The sequence below is a fragment of the Hemitrygon akajei genome, chromosome 6, assembly GCF_048418815.1.
Source record: "Hemitrygon akajei chromosome 6, sHemAka1.3, whole genome shotgun sequence".
In the NCBI taxonomy this organism is placed as follows: Eukaryota; Metazoa; Chordata; class Chondrichthyes; order Myliobatiformes; family Dasyatidae; genus Hemitrygon; species Hemitrygon akajei.
Genome location: NC_133129.1, coordinates 29,312,804 through 29,332,274, shown reverse-complemented (window position 1 = coordinate 29,332,274; position 19,471 = coordinate 29,312,804). Strand labels below are relative to the sequence as shown.

The 19,471-nt window shown below is 41.5% G+C and overlaps 1 protein-coding gene across 2 annotated transcripts in view; it reads left to right on the top strand.

Annotated features, from left to right (window-relative positions):
• The window catches only part of vegfc (vascular endothelial growth factor c), a 207,785-nt gene that overhangs the window by 103,077 nt on the left and 85,237 nt on the right, over nucleotides 1-19,471 (top strand). Inside the window, exons 1-2 of one of the 2 annotated variants that reach the window (XM_073048044.1) lie at nucleotides 12,611-12,734; nucleotides 12,827-13,034. In XM_073048044.1, coding sequence (XP_072904145.1) covers nucleotides 12,833-13,034 — 202 coding nt within the window. In that variant the 5' untranslated portion in view covers nucleotides 12,611-12,734; nucleotides 12,827-12,832. Of the gene's footprint in view, nucleotides 1-12,610; nucleotides 12,735-12,826; nucleotides 13,035-19,471 lie in introns of those variants that run through there. The other variant, XM_073048043.1, reaches the window with a different exon arrangement.

Genomic DNA, 19,471 nt, shown 5'->3' with positions numbered 1-19,471 from the left:
AGCTCGTCGAATTGTTTGACATTGAAGACCTGTTTGACTTGTGGACCATTAAAAATACCTTCCTTAATCTTGGCGTCAGTTATTCTGACTTGACTTATGAAATGGAATAAAGAAATGTAGGCAATTTCAAAAAACTGCTGCGTGTTAGGGAAATGTTATGGTGATTTTCATGATCAGCCTAAAAATCCATAAGATACACCCAAAAGTACTCAGGAAGTAAAAGTCTTTGTTGCCCAATGTTATTTGTTTAATGTAACTATAGTTGGAGATTATTTAAATGTGTTGTATTTTACTAGAGAGTGCTCTTTGACAAGGTTTTAAATCCAATACAAGCATTTACTTAAAGGTTTATCATTTCTTTGTTCTACAACTTTGATGCAATCTTTAATGATCTAATGGCTCATTCTTACATGATTAGATTTGAATATGTCCTTCCACTAAGTTGGTGGAAGTACCAACAGTGGCACGATGGGGACACAAGGTGTTTGGATACTTCCTTAGTTAATAATGTGAAGTTCAAAGATTATGTTCAGCCAATCTCAATTTATAAAAGTGGAATGAGCATAAAGAATATTTTGTGATTGTTATGCCAAATCTGATGTAGTATAAAAAACACAATTAAGTGAAAAAAATACAATAAAAGCACAATAAATATAAATACACTAGATTAGTTTATATATATATTGGCCGATTGTACAGGTAGGGTCCCTGTAATGCAGGGATTCCCAGCCTGAGGTCCATGAACCCCTGGGTTAATGGTGAGAATCCATGGCATAAAAGAAGTTGGGAAAAGAAACCTTTGAGAGAAGGTTGTAGAGAAATAAAAGAGATTTATGAAAAAAAGATGAAGTTAAACATACAGGTAGGACACACAAAATGCTGGAGGAACTCAGCAGGCCAGGTAGCCTCTATGGAAATAGGTGCAGTCGACGTTTCAGATTGAGACCGTTCAAAGGATCTCCTTCCTGCCGAAGGGTCTTGGCTCGAAACGTCGAACAAACTTTTTTCCATAGATGCTGCCTGACCTACTGAGCTTCTCCAGCATTTTGTGTGTGTGTTGCTTGGATTTCCAGATTTTCTCTTGTTTCAGACAGATAGGAATCAGATTTTGAGCAGAATTGCACAACAATCTCAAGACAAAAGTAAATAACACGTCAAGTAGCCAGAAACAGTGGTTATAGTTTACTGACATTCAAATACTGTCCCAGTTCTCCTTGTGTGCTCGTTTAACTGGAATCTTCCTCTCTTATCAATGCATCATGGAACCACTTCTTAAATGCTTCCATGCTTTCTGCTTCATCTATTTTAGGTAGTGCAGGTTTCACAATTCTCCTTCACCTTTACTCTATAATGTATTAATGTTTATCTTATAGTTAAGTCTCTTTGCTCATTATTCATCCAAAAAAAAACACTTTGACATGTTAAATATCTTCCTAATCTTGATGACTTATATTTTGTCTCTTTTCCATTCCTGAGTCTGTCCAATATTTCCCCATACTTCGATTGTTTCAAATCAGGTTACTACTTTGTAAGCATTTCACTTTATTGATGCCTTCTATTTACTTTTTGTGGTGTAAAGTTCAGAATTGCATCAAGTGACCACAAACTAACTGAAGTTCAGTACAATACTGATGTAACAACTCTTGATTTTATATTCTATTCTGCTAGAAATGCAGCAACATTTCTCTTTGGTTTGACCTCTTGCAGCTTATTGGACTCCATTGTTACTTTGATTGGATCACCTTACACACTTCATTTGTTCCTTTACCCTCTTCTTGAAGGAAGGCTTTCTTGTCATTCCTCGACCACGTTATTTTGTATTCCATTTCCTCATGTTCATTCTGTTATGCGGATTTGGGCATTATTCATATGTGTCCACTGTGCCCAACTCTCGCCCACCACCATCACCATTCCAATGTAGATCAACTTCAAAGTTCAAATCATATAGCTACGGGCTTTTGAATACTCCATCTCAAGTCACAGGTGTCAGAAGGTTGTGGATTCATGGCCAACCACAGACACCTGAGCACAGAGTTTCTAGGTCCCATTACACATCATCAGATAGACTGCATTTCACTATCAAGATTCAAGATTGTTTATTGTCATTCTTCAGTACAGTGTAATAAAGAGAACACAATGATTATGACTGCAGATCCGATGCAACATAAAAATACACAAAAAGCAAAAATAAAACACAACGAATATAAACAGGAGACAGTCTGCAGATGCTGGAAATCCAAAGCAACACACAGAACATGCTGGAGGAACTCAGCAGGTCAGGCAGCATCTATGGAAATGAATAAACAGTCGACATTTCAGGCTGAGACCCTTCTTCAGAATTGAAAAGGAAGGGGGAAAGTGACAGAATAAAAACATGGGGGGGGAGGAGGATAACAAGAAGGTGATAGGTGGGTAGGAAAGATAAAAGGACTGCAGAAGAAGGAATCTGATAGGAGAGGAGAGTGGACCATTGGAGAAAGAGAAGGAGAAGGGGACCCAGAGAGTGGTGATAAACAAGGAAGAAAAGGACAGAGTGGGTAAAGAATGGGGGGGGGAGGGAAATATAAATATAAAAGTAATCCTATTAAACGCAAAGTACAAATAACTGTTGAGTGTGGCTGTCTCAATATAAGATTAGGTTACGTACTGTACATAGATTGATTGTATGTACATAAAGTGACACTAGGTGCACGTAATCAATTTGAAAGCACAAAATTTACCAGCAGAGTGAAAAGCCTCATTTAGCAAGCAGAATCGTAAGAACATGGAGGAAGTAGGAAAAGAGGAACAAAAGCAGAAGGCAGAATATAGTGTTATAGTTACAGAGAAAGTGCAGCGTGTGTGACCAAATAAAGTGCAAGGGCCATGACAAGGTAGACTGAAAGAGCAAGATTTCATCTTTATTGTACACGAGTCTTATAACAGTGGGACAGAAGCTGCCCTGAAGCCCAACTGCTCTCCCAATTGACCCCATGGCATCTCTTCTTATAAGATGGAGGAGATATACTTGATGCCCTCACCAACCTTTATCTTTCAGCAGATTCTCACCACCTGGGTATTATAACACTACTGTTGCAGGATGTGCTGTGATAGTTAGCTTTGACATTTTCTGCAAAGACAGACAGACAGACATACTTTATTGATCCCGAGGGAAATTGGGTTTTGTTACGGTCATACCAACCAAGAATAGTGTAGAAATATAGCAATATAAAACCATAAATAATTAAATAATAATAAGTAAATAATGCCAAGTGGAAATAAGTCCAGGACCAGCCTATTGGCTCAGGGTGTCTGACACTCCAAGGGAGGAGTTGTAAAGTTTGATGGCCACAGGCAGGAATGACTTCCTATGACGCTCAGTGTTACATCTCGGTGGAATGAGTCTCTTGCTGAATGTACTCCTGTGCCTAACCAGTACATTATGGAGTGGATGGGAGACATTGTCCAAGATGGCATACAACTTGGACATCATCCTTTTTTCAGACACCACCGTCAGAGAGTCCAGTTCCACCCCCACAACATCACTGGCCTTACGAATGAGTTTGTTGATTCTGTTGGTGTCTGCTACCCTCAGCCTGCTGCCCCAGCACACAACAGCAAACATGATAGCACTGGCCACCAGAGACTCATAGAACATCCTCAGCACCATCCAGCAAATATTAAAAGACCTCAGTCTCCTCAGGAAATAGAGACGGTTCTGACCCTTCTTGTAGACAGCCTCAGTGTTCTTTGACCAGTCCAATTTATTGTCAATTCGTATTCCCAGGTATTTGTAATCCTCCACCATGTCCACACTGACCCCTTGGATGGAAACAGGTCACCGGTGCCTTAGCCCTCCTCAGGTCCACCACCAGCTCCTTAGTCTTTTTCACATTAAGCTGCAGATGATTCTGCTCACACCATGTGACAAAGTTTCCCACCGTAGCCTTGTACTCAGCCTCATCTCCCTTGCTGATGCATCCAACTATGGCAGAGTCATCAGAAAACTTCTGAAGATGGCAAGACTCTGTGCAGTAGTTGAAGTCCGAGGTGTAGATAGTGAATAGAAAGGGAGTCAGGCCAGTCCCCTGTGGGGCCCCAGTGCTGCTTACCACTCTGTCTGACACACAGTGTTGCAAGCACACGTACTGTGGTCTGCCAGTCACACTGCAAAAGTGCTGCATTGGCTGTAAAGTGTTCAAACTTGGGTTGGGATGTATAAGGGGACAAGCCTTCCACTCTACCACTTGCTGCTTCTATCACTATTGGTGAAATAATTTAAATTAGCTCTGATTCTCCCTATGTGTCATCAGTGACATCAGTAAATCGGCAAATGGGGATATTCGGCATTTGGAAAGGAGTCCGTGTTCCTCCACTATTGGGCCATTCTGTAGGAAATACGCCTTCCTCAGACCCATTCCACTTGACCTCTTCCTCTTCTGACGTTCTTTGCCAATTTCGGATCCAGTTCACCACCATGCCTTCAATTCATTGTGTCTTGACCTGTGGAGCAGCCTGTTGCGTAGGACCTTGTCAAAGGCCTTACTAAAGTCTACATATATTACATCCATCACAAAGCCTTCATTAATCAATAAAATCTAGATCAGATTTATGAGGCATGCTTCTGCACATCTACAGTATTGTTGTGAACAGAGTACCTAAATAGTAAACATAGACCTAAATTTATTCTGAGACGAGAAATAATGATAGAGAGACACAGCACAAATACGGGGCCTTCAACCCATTGAGTCTGTGCTATCTTTCTACACCCATATTTACTCTGATGATACCCTAAACCATTCTATTCCCCCCACTATTTCTTATCAACTCCACACATATTCTGTTACTCGCCCACACACAAGGGGCAATTAATAGTGGCCAATTAACTCCCCAATGTGCACGTTTCTTGAATGGTGGAAGGAAACTGCAGCACCCAGAGGAAACCAGTGTGTCCACAGGGAGAACGTGCAAACTCCACACAGACAGTAGCAAAGGCTTGAACCAGGGTCAGTGGAGCTGTAAGACTGCACTGTACCGAATGCAACATTGTGCTGCACTTATCTCTATGCAGAGTACCAAATTAGATTGTTGCTTTTAGTATTAAATAACTGGTGAGTCTTGTAGTGGACATTAAAAAAAACCTTCTAATTTGGGGTACACCTTTATCTCTTTCCTGCATTGATTGATTTAAAGATTTAAAGATTAGATATATCTGTCACATGGACATCGAAACGTATAGTGAATGACCAATACAGTTTGAACCTATGCTATGATGAATATATCTATTTGTATTGATATATAAACAGATGCAGAACTATTCTGTGATCCTCACTTGGATGATTCAAGCACTGTTCTTATGAGGCCTCCAAAAGGACCATAACATTGTCGTAGTGTTTGGAGGCTTGTATGCCTCAATGACCTGGAGGGCTACATTTTCTGGATTCAGGGGCCTTGTGTTTTGACTCTTGGTAGGGTCACCGATGCCAATCAGGTCAAAGAGTAGAGGCCAGACTAAGAGTTATCCACCGGTCCTCCGGATTCGGTAGTTCAGTTCAGGGCTAACAACCCTGACTGGTAAAACAAAATTGTTGTGGAAACAGCAATGAAGAATCCTTCTGTATCCGTGTGCAATGGTATTCCCGAGTTTCCACCCGGGACTTGTATGACTGACAGTAGGGAAAGCCTAGAGGAGTCTCCTAGCATGATGAAGAAAGCCATGAACACTGCCAAAACCAAGACCAAAAGTGGTTTTGATGGCTAAGGACAAACAGAAGTGGAGAAACTTCATTGCTGTGCTCAATGCCAGCAGCGTAACGAGCATTAAGAAGAAATTATCATGAAATAAACGGAATGCATACAAGTCCTTTGAAAGCTCAACTGCTAAAGATACTACAGTGGAATATAACAACCAAAAGAGGCACAAGAAGGAGACATTGTAAGCACATGCTGTTCCATATGCTAGTTGTTTAATTGCTACTTACATCAGAAACTCGTGTATTTGTGGTTCTACCAAGCCTGTGTGAATCAAATCCATTACATTCTTGAGCAGCCCATACATTGATAATTGACAGAGACTGAGTGCTTGCACACTGCACTCATTCAGCCTGCTGGTGCATTGCAGGGGCTGCCCAGGCTGTCGTGGCTACTTGCTGCAAAGTGCGCTTACCACACCTTATCCAGAGAAGGACAAGAGATGGCAACAACATCATGCCACCTGTCACAACTTGATCCAGTCATTCCCTTGTGAATCTAAAACCATGAAATGCAATGAGGATAGTGCAGTAACACTGAAGTTAGCGTAATAATTCACAGCTCCCGCAGTCGGCGATCAGGGTTAAATTTCTGCTGCTGTCCGTAAGGAATTTGTTAGTTCTCTCCATGACTGTGTAGGTTTCTTCCAGATGCTTTGTTTTCCACCCGCATTTCAAGGCTTACGGGATAGGTTTAGTAAGTTGTGGGCGCTGGGAGCATGCCGACGTTAGTACATATTCAAATCGTGTTGGCCATTGACACAAATAATGCATTTCACTGTGTGCTTCGATGTCCATGTGAAGATAAACCTAATCTTTAAATCTTTGAATCAATCAAAGCAACACAGGGCACCCCATAGTGAACGGTAAAAGAGAAGGCCTATCTTTGAATGATAGAACCAAATCCCTTTGAGACCCACTTCTGCATATATAATAGGCATACTGACAATGGAATGATGAACAGGACATTTTTTTAATTTGAGTCCAAGTGGCAGTTAAGTACTATGATTTGCATCTTGCTTCATGATGCACATACCCAAGAATGTAAAACTTGGTGTTCTGAAATTTAAGATGATAACTATTATAGAATCCCATCTGTTGACCTTTGAAAATGCTTTAAATCGCTTGGTTAAGACTCGCCGCCACTGCTATAATGTATTACAGTTAGAAGTTTTTTTGGTTATTTTTTAACATTCTGGCAATGGATCAGTCACGATTGTAAAGAGTGGTTGAGCAGGTTTGCTGGGTCTGTTGGACTAGGTTTGTTTTAGCCAGAGGGTGGTGAATCTGTGGTATTCATTGCCACAGATGACCGTGGAGGCCAAATCATTATGTATATTTAAAGCAGAGGTGGCTAGTTTTTTGATTAGTGAGGGTATCAAGGGTTACGGGGAGAATGCAGGAGAATGAGGTTGAGAAGGATAATGTATCAGTCTTGATGGAGTGGCAGAGCAGACTCAATGGGCTGAACAGCCTAATTCTGCTTTTATTTCCTATGGTCTTATGCTCTATTCCTGTTCCTATTTTCTTCTGTTCTGATGTTCACTAGTTCTTATGAACACAATGGAATTGCTTCATTCTGAATTATGGGTTCTTCTCGATAGCATTTCAAAGGAAACCAAACTGCACAACTTGCTGTTACTCTGTGGCTATTTCTGTTCAGATCTTTTTTAACTAGCACTACGCAGATGAGAGGGTTAAAGTCTGGCACCTAATTAGTGGGCTGGGGGGTGGGCAAATTTCTCCATAGCAAGGTATGAAAATATGTTCCATCCTTAAATAGAATGCAAGGCATTTATCTGAAACCTTTGAAATCCTTGGTTAAAGATCACTTAAAATTTTAAAAGCCTAGTCCTAAAATAAATATTCAATTCAGCCATGAAATATTTTCTTAGATTGTAGGATGATTCAGGATAAACATGGGCTTTAATTGAAAAAAATAACTGCCCTGAACGTATAATTTCTTATGTCAAATTAACAGAGTTCACTTGGTTTGGTGTTTAACTGAGCTTTTAGCTCTGCTTCCCTTATCCAACAGCTGGAAATTATAAACATTTTACAGGATATGCAAAGTAGATTTGCTTGTCTGATAAAGTAGAAAACAATGTCTGTTAATTAAATAAACTAAACACTTTGACATGTTTAGAAATCAGGCTGACAGCTATATCGCCACATTCTTGCTCTATTCTTTAAAACAAATTGCTGTATGATTTAATAATGGCTTAAGATAAATATTCATAAGCTTACTTTTTATCCCCACAAGAGCACAGCATAATGCTTAAATGAAAGAGAACATTTATGTCACACGTCCAACCTACCAACATGAAAGATTTGTGACAGTGGAGTTACTGAGATGATATCTGAGGCAAGGCAGTCAAAATTGCTTTGCCAAGTTTCCACGGCACGGTTTATGCATGCAAGACAGGCTATCGTGTAATACAGTATCCTTTTTAACCTCTTTATTGTCGGTAATAATTAAGTAAAAATGGGAAACATTTGTCTTCTTTTTGGACAATTTACCACATGAATATCTCATTCCTTCACACCCCTGAAGTGATTTATTTCAGAGTGAAGTTACTTATTTTTATTTTGTGTGGCCAAAATGCGCAGATTATCACAGCAGTGTCTTACAGGAGTGTGAACGGGGGAGTTTATCAGCAGAGGGAGATTTTAGAGCGCCTGTCCACAGACCTCTGCAAGCAGCAGGCCAGATAAGTAGTGAGACCCACAGTTAGCATGGCAGGAATATCAGGCCAGACCTGTATTTGGCCCCAGATGTAGGAACATGTGTAGATCTTAGCCTCACACCACAGTAATAATGTGATAATGCTGGAGAGGTTACAGAAGATAACTACAAAGAGGTTGCCAAGAATTATGATTATGAGGAGAAAAATCAGACTGTGGCTGTTTTCTTTATAATAAGTTATTACCCTACAAAATTCAGGCTCCTGAACTGACAATCACCACAATTCTGAACTGATTCCATGACCTGCAGACTGACTTTTAAGGATTCTTTGCAACTCATGTTCTCAGACGTATTTCTAGCTGCACAGTTTGTCTTCTTTTGCATGTTGGTTATCAATCTCTGTTTATATATACAGTGGATTCTGGTTAATTGGGGCAACCACAAAAACTAATTGAGAAAATAGCCAGGATTCCCTTTGCTTATTTGGGATACTCTGCCACTTAATTGGGACAGAAAACAGCTATCAAACAGTTTCTAATCAGCATCAGTCGCGTGCACTTGTGCGGTCGTTTGTCACGACACTGTACTTAGAATGGATAGCGCCAGTTGTGTGTATTTGTGTTCAAAAAGCACAAATAAATGGCAAGAAATAAGCAGTAAACATTTCGAAATTGTTTTGCTCACTGCGGTTTCAAGTGTTCAAGCTCGGAGATGCCAGAAATGGCCAGGAGTGAAAATGAAACAAATTCTGTTCTTCAGTAGGATAGTAACTATGGAGAATTTGAAGGTATTAACAATCATCTTGAATGCTTCAATGTAAATGAAGATTTGGTGGATGTTATTGCTGATAGCATTATATGAAGGCAGTCTATTATCTATTATCTGTACTACGTGGCTGCGCTGATTTTGTTCATTTACAGTTAATCACAAAAACACATCTGCATACACTGGAGGAATTCCTCTGTCAAAAGCTATTAAGAACTAATTCACAGTATTATAGTAATGCAGGGTTATTGGTATTGTTCTAATTTGTTCTGTATTTCATTTAAATACATAAATAATTACTCAGTTAAATGGTAATTTTTAATATACCATTTTTTCTATTTCTGTGAAACTTCAGCTAACTGGAGCAGTCACTTAATTGGACCAAAATGTACTGATCTTGGTGTGTCCCAATTAATTGGAATTATCCGTATAATTTTTTTGTAAATTCTATTATATTTCTTTTTTCCTAGTAAATATCTGAAAGGAAACAAATCTCAAGGTAGTATATATGGCAACATACAGTTTACATACTTCAATAATAAATTTACATTGAACTTTGAACTTTGAAGAGAAACCAAGGGGAGATTTAATTCAGTGGTAGAAAATTGAGGCCTAGATATGGGTAGGTAAAAGGAAGTGTCTGAGAATTGCCACTTGATCTCAGCAAGGCAGAGATACTACAATGGCATCCCCTTTGTCTGTGGGTTTGATGGTAAGGTTGGGATTGGTGTGAACAGAGTGGAGGGCAGTGCCTTCGGAGAAAGTAAGGTCATCCTGGTGAATCATCTCTGCAATCTCTCTAGTACAATCACATCCTTCCTATAGTGTGGTAACCAGAAGTGGGCATACTACTCCAAGTGAGGACTAACCAGGGCTTTTTGTGTAGCTGAAAAAATCAAGTCTTAACTCTAATTCTTAATTTTAACTCTAATAAGTCTTAATTCTGCACTCTAACCAATGGAAACAGACATGTCTTAATCTTTTTCACCAATCTGTCTACCTGTTCACCACATTCAGCGATCTATGAACTTAAACCCTAAGATCCCTATATTCATCCCTGTTCCTGAGCATCCTACCATTTACTGTACATGTCTTATACATACTGGACTTTCCAAATGCACCAACTTGTACTTGTCAGGATTAAATTCCATCTGGCAAGACTCTACCCTACTTTCTACCAGATCTGTTTCCTGTAGACAACCTTCCTCACTGTCCACAACATCGCCAAATGTGACGTCATTCTCAATTTTACTGATAACTAGTGCTGCATTCACCACATCCTCCGTAGTATCCAGGTCATCTTCAGGGAGCAGTGCCCTAGAAAAGTGGCGTCCATCATTAAGGACCCCCATCACACAGGACATACCTTCTTCTCATTGCTACCATCAGGAAGGAGGCACACATTCAACGATTCAGGAACAGCTTCTTCCCCTCTGCCACCTGATTTTTGAATGGTCATTGAAGCCATGAACACTACCTTTCTACTTTTCATTTCCCATTTTTGCACTATATATAGTTTTTTCTCTCTATTATCTGCAGTACCGCCGATGTGGCAGAGAGGGCCTCAAGATGGCTGTGGCTCAAGAGAGGGGAGCCATGGAGTCATAAGTAGCTAGCCCTCTGGACACAAGCTGGGTCTGATCAGCCCCAGCTGGGTCACCTGGAGGAGGGTGTATGATGTTGAAAGACCCGAAACACCTGATGATTCTAGGAACATCACTGATGATGTGTCCAGAGGCATCAGCAGATATACGTACACAGTGTATTGCATTGTACTGCTGCCACAAAGTTAACAAATTTCATAACATCATGACATACGCCGGTGATATTAAAGCTGATTCTGATTCTGATTCAAGTCATTGATGTGTATTGGATATAGTAAAGGGTTGCAGCCATACATCATTAGTCTCAGATTTCCAGTTAGAAACACTACTCTGTCCCTCCTATCACAAAGCTGTTCTTGGATCCAACTAGCCAGCTTGCCGTGAATCCCAGACACCTTAATCTTCTGAAATAGCCAGTTGTGCAAGACCTTGACATATGTTTGACAGAAGTCCATAGTTACAATGTCTTTCTCCCTGTCTTCTAAGTTACCTGTTCTAAAAATTCATTCAAATTAGTGAGGTAGGATTTCCCCTGAAGAAAGCAATGTTGATAATCCCTTATTGGCCCCTACCTTGTCAAGTATACATAAACCCTAGCCCTTAAGATTTTCTCCAATAATCTTCCTACTCCTGATGATGTAAGGATGAATGGAAGTCAATAGTGTTTGATTAACACTTGAAATATAGTATTCAATTTATTTATAACGGTGTGTTAAAATCAGTAACTTGGAATACAGATCCATAATTCCTTGAAAGAGGCGTCACAGGTAGATAGGGTTGCAAAGAGAGCTTTTAAAAAGTTGGGCTTCATAAATCAAAATATTGAGTACAAGAGCTGGGATGCTGTGCTGAATATTTATAAGACATTTGTGAGGCCTAATTTGGAGTATTGTGAAGAGTTCTGGTCACCTGCCTACAGGAAATATTTCAATGAAAATGAAAGATGACAGAGAAAACTTACAAGGATGTTGCTGGGATATGAGCACCTGATTTATAGGGGAAGGTTGAATAGGTTAGGTCTTTATTCCTTAGAGCGTAGGAGATTGAGAGGAGGTTTAATAGAGCTACACAAAATAATGAAGGGGACAGGGTAAATACAAGCAGTTTTTTCCCCACTAAGGTTGGGGGTGCCTAGAACTAGAGATCATGGGTTAAGGGTAAAAGGTGAAATGTTTAAGGGCCACATGAGGGGGAACTTCTTCATTCAGAAAGTGGTGAGAGTGTGACTCGAGCTGCCAGTGGAAGTGCTGGATGCTGGTTCGATTTCAAAATTTAAGAGGAATTTGGATAGGATGGGAAGGGATATGGCAGAATACAGTTCAGGTGCAATTCTAGGCAGCATAATAGTTTTAGCATGGACTAGATGGGCTGAAGGGCCTGTATCTTTACCATAGTGTTCTATGACTCTATGACTATAACTTTTCATGACAAAAGAAAAGTAGCTTATTATGTCAGATAACTGCTTGTAAAATAATATTTTAAAACACATCCATAAAATATGCATGATTAGACCTGCAGAAGCAAATAGTACTTCAAGAAAAAAAAAGACACAACATGAATATAAGGTGAAGAGCAGTACCTATTTTTATTAATAAAGGAGCGGAGGTGTTCTTAGGTTAGAAAGCACTCAAACACCAGTAGGTTAATAAATTCCAGTATTAACAATAACTCTCAGTACATAGGTTCTTTAAATAGTTTGAATTCTCTGCTGGCCTGGGTGGAAATTAAATCACATTGTCTGGGTCGTTAATCCAAACCCCTACCTCTCTCTGACGTTCTTTGTAGAAGTGTGCAATTTAACTCTTGTGTATTATGAAGTTTATGAGTAGATTTTTTTTACATGAACATCCCCAAGTGATCCAAAGACTCTTTCAATAATTCAGGGCGGATCAGTTACAAATCATTCAAAGCCACACTTTGGTGTCTGAATTGGTCAAGTACTTGAATCGCGTAAGTAGGGTGACCCAGTTTCTCTCTCTCTTTAGGTATGGGTGCCCCAGATTGTTGTCTGCTTAACTGACGATCTCTGTTTTCCTCACCAGGGTCATATGAGCAGTGAGCTGGAGCAGAAGTTACGTTCCGTATCCAGTGTGGATGAACTCATGACGATATTTTACCCTGAGCACTGGAAAATGCTGAAATGCCAGTCAATGAAAGGGTGGCCACAATACAGGGAGTCTGGTCTCGGCACAGTAGCAGAGGAGCCTGTGTCATTTGCAGCAACTTTTTACAACCCTGAGATTCTAAAAAGTAAGTCATACCTCTGAAGGTGAACTTTTCTTTAGTGGGCAGTTAGGCTTTGGAATGAAATGCCAGTAGTTTTAAAGTGCCTTTCAGTAATTTTATAACATCCACTTTCTTACAGTTATATTCACAAATACATGGGCAAAGTTTTCAGGTACTTAGTGAAACAAGAAACAGATGGTGCCTGATCTATTGAGTGCTTCCAGCAATTTTCTGTTTGTTTTGTTTTTATTTCTGACTTCCAGTATTTTCAAGTAGATCTGAACCCCCTTTAGTCTGGAAGGGCTTAAATGCAGGTTGTTGCTGCTAGTTGTGATTGTCACAGATTGATAAAATTATAAGGTCATGGAGGGTTTTTTTTCATTTCCCAGCCAATTAGCATTCTGGGAATGGTCTTCCTGCTTATGAAACCTAAATATGCAGTGTGAATTTCTTCTAAGCTTAGTTAAACAAAAAGCCCTTTGAATACAAACAAGAGAAAATCTGCAGATACTGGAAATCCCAGTAGCACACACAAAGTGCTGGAGGAACTCAGCAGACCAGGCAGCATCAATGGAAAAAAATTGTGATGAAGGGTCTTGGCCTGAAACATCAACTATTTACTCTTTTCCTTAGATGCTGCCTGGCCTGCTGAGTTCTTCCAGCATTTTAGGTGGTGTCCCTTTGAACACAATCGTGTTTCACCGACAAAGGGGTTCAGTTCTGAATTTCACTGCTGCTTGTGTTGAGTTTACATGTTCCCCCTTGTGACAGCATGGGCTTCCACTGGATGTTTTAGCTTTCTCTCACTTCCCAAGGAAAGGCCATAAGGCCACTTGGCCCATAGAGACTGCTGCATTCCATCATGGCAGATGCATTATCCCACTTATTCCCATTCTCCTTCCTTCTCTCCGTAACCACTGACGACGTGATTAATCAAGAGCTATCAAACTGTGCTTTAAATATACCAATGACTTGGTATCCACAGCCATCTGTGGCAATGAATTCCACAGATTCAGCACCCGCTGGCTAAAAAAATTCCTCCTCATCTCTGTTCTAAATGGAAGAGCCCTTATTTTGAGGCTGTGCCCTCTGGTCCTGGACTCTCCCACTGTAGGAAACATCCTCTCCATAGCCACTCTATCTAGGTTTTTTAAACATTCAATAGATTTCAATAAGATCTCCACTTATTCTTCTAAACTTCAGTGAGTACAGGCCCAGAGCTAACAAACACTCCTCACAGGCGAATCCTTTCATTCTTAGAATCATTCTCGTGAACTTCCTCTGGACTCTCTCCAATGCCAGCATATCTTTTCTTAAGTAAGTGGCCAAAAACTGCTCACAGTACTCCAAGTGCAGTCTAATCAATGATATATAAAGCCTCTGTATTACATACTAGTTTTTGGTTTGCTGGTGGCGGGGGATGGGGGGGGTCGTTGCTTTGCTGCTCCTTGTGCGTGGTGGGGGGGACTTTGGGGTTCTAACATTTAACTGTCATTCATTCTTTGGGACAGTCCTCTGTTTTCATGGATATTTGTGAAGATAAAGAATTTCAGAATGTATATTGTATCATTTCTCTGACATTAAATGTACCTACTGAAACCTATTATATTCTAATTCTCTTGAAAAGAATGCTAACTTAGCATTTGCCTTCCTTACCAATGACTCAACCTGCAAGTTAACCTTTAGGGAGTCCTGCACAAGGACTCCCATGTCCCTTTTCACTTCTGATTTTTGAATTTTCACCCCATTTAGAAAATAGTCTACACCTTTATTCTTTCCAACAAAGTATACGACCATACACCTCGCTTTGCTACGATATATTCCAACTGCCACTTTTTTGCCCATTCTTCCTACCTGCCTAAGTCCTTCAGCATGCTCCCTGCTTCCTGAACAGTACCTGTTCCTCCACCTATATTTGTATCATCTGCAAATTTAGCCGCAAATTATACAATTCCATCATCCAAATCATTGACATTTAACATAAAATGAAGTGGTCTCAACACAGATTCCTGTGGAACACCACTATTCACTAGCAACCAACCAAAAAGGGCCCCTTTTATTCCCAACCTTTGCCTCTTGCCAATCAGCCAATCTTCCATCTATGCTAGTATCTTTCCTGCATTACCATGGGCTTGTTCAGCAGTGCCAAGTGTGGCGCCTTGTCAAAGGGCTTCTGAAAATTCAAGGAAACAACATCCACTGACTTTCCTTTCTATTCTGTCTGTTATTTCCTCAAAGAATTCCAACAGATTTGTCAGGCAAAGTTTCCCCTTAAGGAAGCCATATTGACTTTGGCCTATTGCAAAAGACAATAGACAATAGACGCAGAAGTAGACCATTCGGCCCTTCGAGCCTGCACCGCCATTCTGAGATCATGGCTGATCATCTATTATCAATACCCGGTTCCTGCCTTGTCCCCATATCCCTTGATTCCCCTATCCATAAGATACCTATCTAGCTCCTTCTTGAAAGCATCCAGAGAATTGGCCTCCACTGCCTTCCGAAGCAGTGCATTCCAGACCCCCACAACTCTCTGGGAGAAGAAGTTTTTCCTTAACTCTGTCCTAAATGACCTACCCCTTATTCTCAAACCATGCCCTCTGGTACTGGACTCTCCCAGCATCTGGAACATATTTCCTGCCTCTAACTTGTCCAATCCCTTAATAATCTTATATGTTGCAATCAGATCCCCTCTCAATCTCCTCAATTCCAGCGTGTACAAGCCCAGTCTCTCTAACCTCTCTGCGTAAGACATTCCGGACATCCCAGGAATTAACCTCGTGAATCTACACTGCACTTCCTCTATAGCCAGGATGTCCTTCCTTAACCCTGGAGACCAAAACTGTACACAATACTCCAGGTGTGGTCTCACCAGGGCCCTGTACAAATGCAAAAGGATTTCCTTGCTCTTGTACTCAATTCCTTTTGTAATAAAGGCCAACATTCCATTAGCCTTCTTCACTGCCTGCTGCACTTGCTCATTCAACTTCAGTAACTGATGAACAAGGACTCCTAGATCTCTTTGTATTTCTCCCTTACCCAACTCTATACCGTTCAGATAATAATCTGCCTTCCTGTTCTTACTCCCAAAGTGGATAACCTCACACTTATTCACATTAAACGTCATCTGCCAAGTATCTGCCCACTCTCTCAGCCTATCCAAGTCACCCTGAATTCTCCTAACATCCTCATCACATGTCACACTGCCACCCAGCTTAGTATCATCAACAAATTTGCTGATGTTATTCTCAATGCCTTCATCTAAATCGTTGATGTAAATCGAAAACAGCTGTGGTCCCAATACTGAGCCCTGTGGCACCCCACTAGTCACCACCTGCCATTCCGAGAAACACCCATTCACCATTACCCTTTGCTTTCTATCTGCCAACCAGTTTTCTATCCATGTCAATATCTTCCCCCCAATGTCATGAGCTCTGATTTTACCCACCAATCTCCTATGTGGGACCTTATCAAATGCCTTCTGAAAATCGAGGTACACTACATCCACTGGATCTCCCCCGTCTAACTTCCTGGTTACATCCTTGAAAAACTCCAATAGATTAGTCAAGCATGATTTGCCCTTGGTAAATCCATGCTGGCTTGGCCCAATCCTATCACTGCTATCTAGATATGCCACTAATTCATCTTTAAGAATGGACTCTAGCATCTTCCCCACTACTGATGTTAGGCTGACAGGACGATAGTTCTCTGTTTTCTCCCTCCTTCCTTTCTTAAAAAGTGGGATAACATTAGCCATTCTCCAATCCTCAGGAACTGATCCTGAATCTAAGGAACATTGGAAAATGATTACCAATGCATCCGCAATTTCCAGGGCCACCTCCTTTAGTATCCTAGGATGCAGACCATCTGGACCTGGGCATTTGTCAGCCTTCAGTCCCATCAGTTTACTCATCACCGTTTCCTTCCTAATGTCAATCTGTTTCATTTCCTCTGTTACCCTATGTCCTTGGCCCATCCATAGATCTGGGAGATTGCTTGTGTTTTCCCTAGTGAAGACAGATCTAAAGTACTTATTAAATTCTTCTGCCATTTCTCTGTTTCCCATAACAATTTCACCCAATTCATTCTTCAAGGGCCCAACATTGTTCTTAACTGTCTTCTTTCTCTTCACATACCTAAAAAAGCTTTTGCTATCCTCCTTTATATTCCTGGCTAGCTTGCGTTTGTACCTCATTTTTTCTCCCCGTATTGCCTTTTTAGTTAAATTCTGTTATTCCTTAAAAATTTCCTAATCATCTGTCCTCCCACTCATCTTAGCTCTGTCATACTTCCTTTTTTTTAATGCTATGCAATCTCTGACTTCCTGTGTCAACCACTGTGGCCCCTTTCCCCCCTTTGAATACTTCCTTCTCTGGGGGATGAACTGATTTTGTACCTTGTGCATTATTCCCAAGAATACCTGCCATTGCTGTTCCACTGTCTTTTCTGCTAGGATATCCGTCCATTTAACTTTGGCCAACTCCTCCCTTATGGCTCCATAGTCTCCCCTGTTCAACTGCAACAATGACACCTCCGATCTGCCCTTATCCTTCTCAAATTGCAGATAAAAACTTATCATATTATGGTCACTACCTCCTAATGGCTCCTTTACTTCAAGATCGCTTATCAAATCCTGTTCATTACACAAGACTAAATCCAGAATAGCCTTGTCCCTGGTCGGCTCTCGTACAAGCTGTTCCAAGAGTGCATCCCGTAGGCACTCTACAAACTCCCTATCCCGGGGTCCAGCACCAACCTGATTCTCCCAATTCACCTGCATGTTAAAATCCCCCATAACTACTGTGACATTACCTTTGCCACATGCCAATGTTAACTCCCTATTCAACTTGCACCCAATATCCATGCTACTGTTTGGTGGCCTGTAGACAACACCCATTAGGGTCTTTTTGCACTTACTGTTCCTCAGTTCTATCCACACAGACTCTACTTCTCCTGATCCTATGTCCCCCCTTGCAAAGGACTGAATCTCATTCCTCACCAACAGGGCCACCCCACCCCCTCTGCCCACATTTCTGTCCCTACGATAGCACGTCTACCCTTGTACATTCATTTCCCAGGTCTGATCTCCCTGCAGCCATGTCTCCGTTATCCCAACAACATCATAGTTACCCATTCGCCCCTGAGCTTCAAGCTCATCCGCCTTATTTCTGACACTTCGTGCATTCAGATATAGAATTTTTAGCCCATTTCTCCTCTCTCTGTTTAAATCGCTGCCTATTGTGCTTAACCCAGCTCCCTGAACTCCCATCGGGCTATACGCCCCTTGAATTTTGTTGTCCTTCCTAAATTTACTTATTCTTTCTGCACATTTAACTCCACGTTCCTCAGACCATCCCTTTGTACTTGTGTCCTCCTTATCACTTGTTCCGCCCCACCTTCCTCTACTACACACCTAATATTCTGGAACCGTGTAGTCCCCACCTGTCCTTTATTCTTCATCTCGCTATCCTCTCTCACATTCTGGATCCCTGCCCCCTGCAAATTTAGTTTAAACCCTCCCGAGAGGCACTAGCAAACTTTCCTGCAAGAATGTTAGTACCGCTCCAGTTCAGATGTAAACCGTCCCGTCGGAACAGATCCCACCTTCCCTAGAACAAAGCCCAATTATCTAAAAACCTGAAGCCCTCCCTCCTGCACCATCCTCTCAGCCACGTATTAATCTGTATAATCCTTCTGTTCCTTGCCTCACTCGCACGTGGCACAGGTAGCAACCCTGAGATTGCTATCCTGGAGGTCCTGCCCTTCAGCTTCGCACCTAACTCCCTGAACTCCCTACGCAGGACCCCCTCACTCATCCTACCCACGTCATTGGTCCCTACATGGACCACAACATCTGGGTTCTTGCCCTCCCTCTCGAGAATAACCTGCACCCGATCTGAGATGTCCCGGACCCCGGCACCAGGGAGGCAACATACCATCCGAGACTCCCGATCTTCCCCACAAAATCTCCTATCTGCCCCCCTGACTATAGAATCCCCTATCACTACTGCTCTCTTCTCTTCCCTCCTCCCCTTCCTAGTCGAGGGTCCAACCTCAGTGCCAGAGACAGGACCACTGCAACTTGTTCCTGGTAGGTCATCCCCACCAACAGTATCCAAAACGGTATATTTATTGTTGATGGGAACGACCACAGGGGTGCTCTGCTCTCTCTGTCTGCTTCCCCTGCCTCTCTTGACTGTCACCCATTTGCCTACCTCCTGTCTTTTCGGTGTGACTACCTCCCGATAACTCTTATCTATCTCTGCCTCTGCCTCCCGAATGATCCGTAGTTCATCCAGCTCCTGCTCCAATTCCCTAACTCGGTCTGATAGGAGCTGCAGCTGGATGCACCTTTTGCAGGTGTGGTCATCAGGGACAACTGTGTTGACCCTGACCTCCCACATACTGCATACGGAGCACACCACTGCTCTAACTGTCTCCCCCATTACTTGATCCCAGAT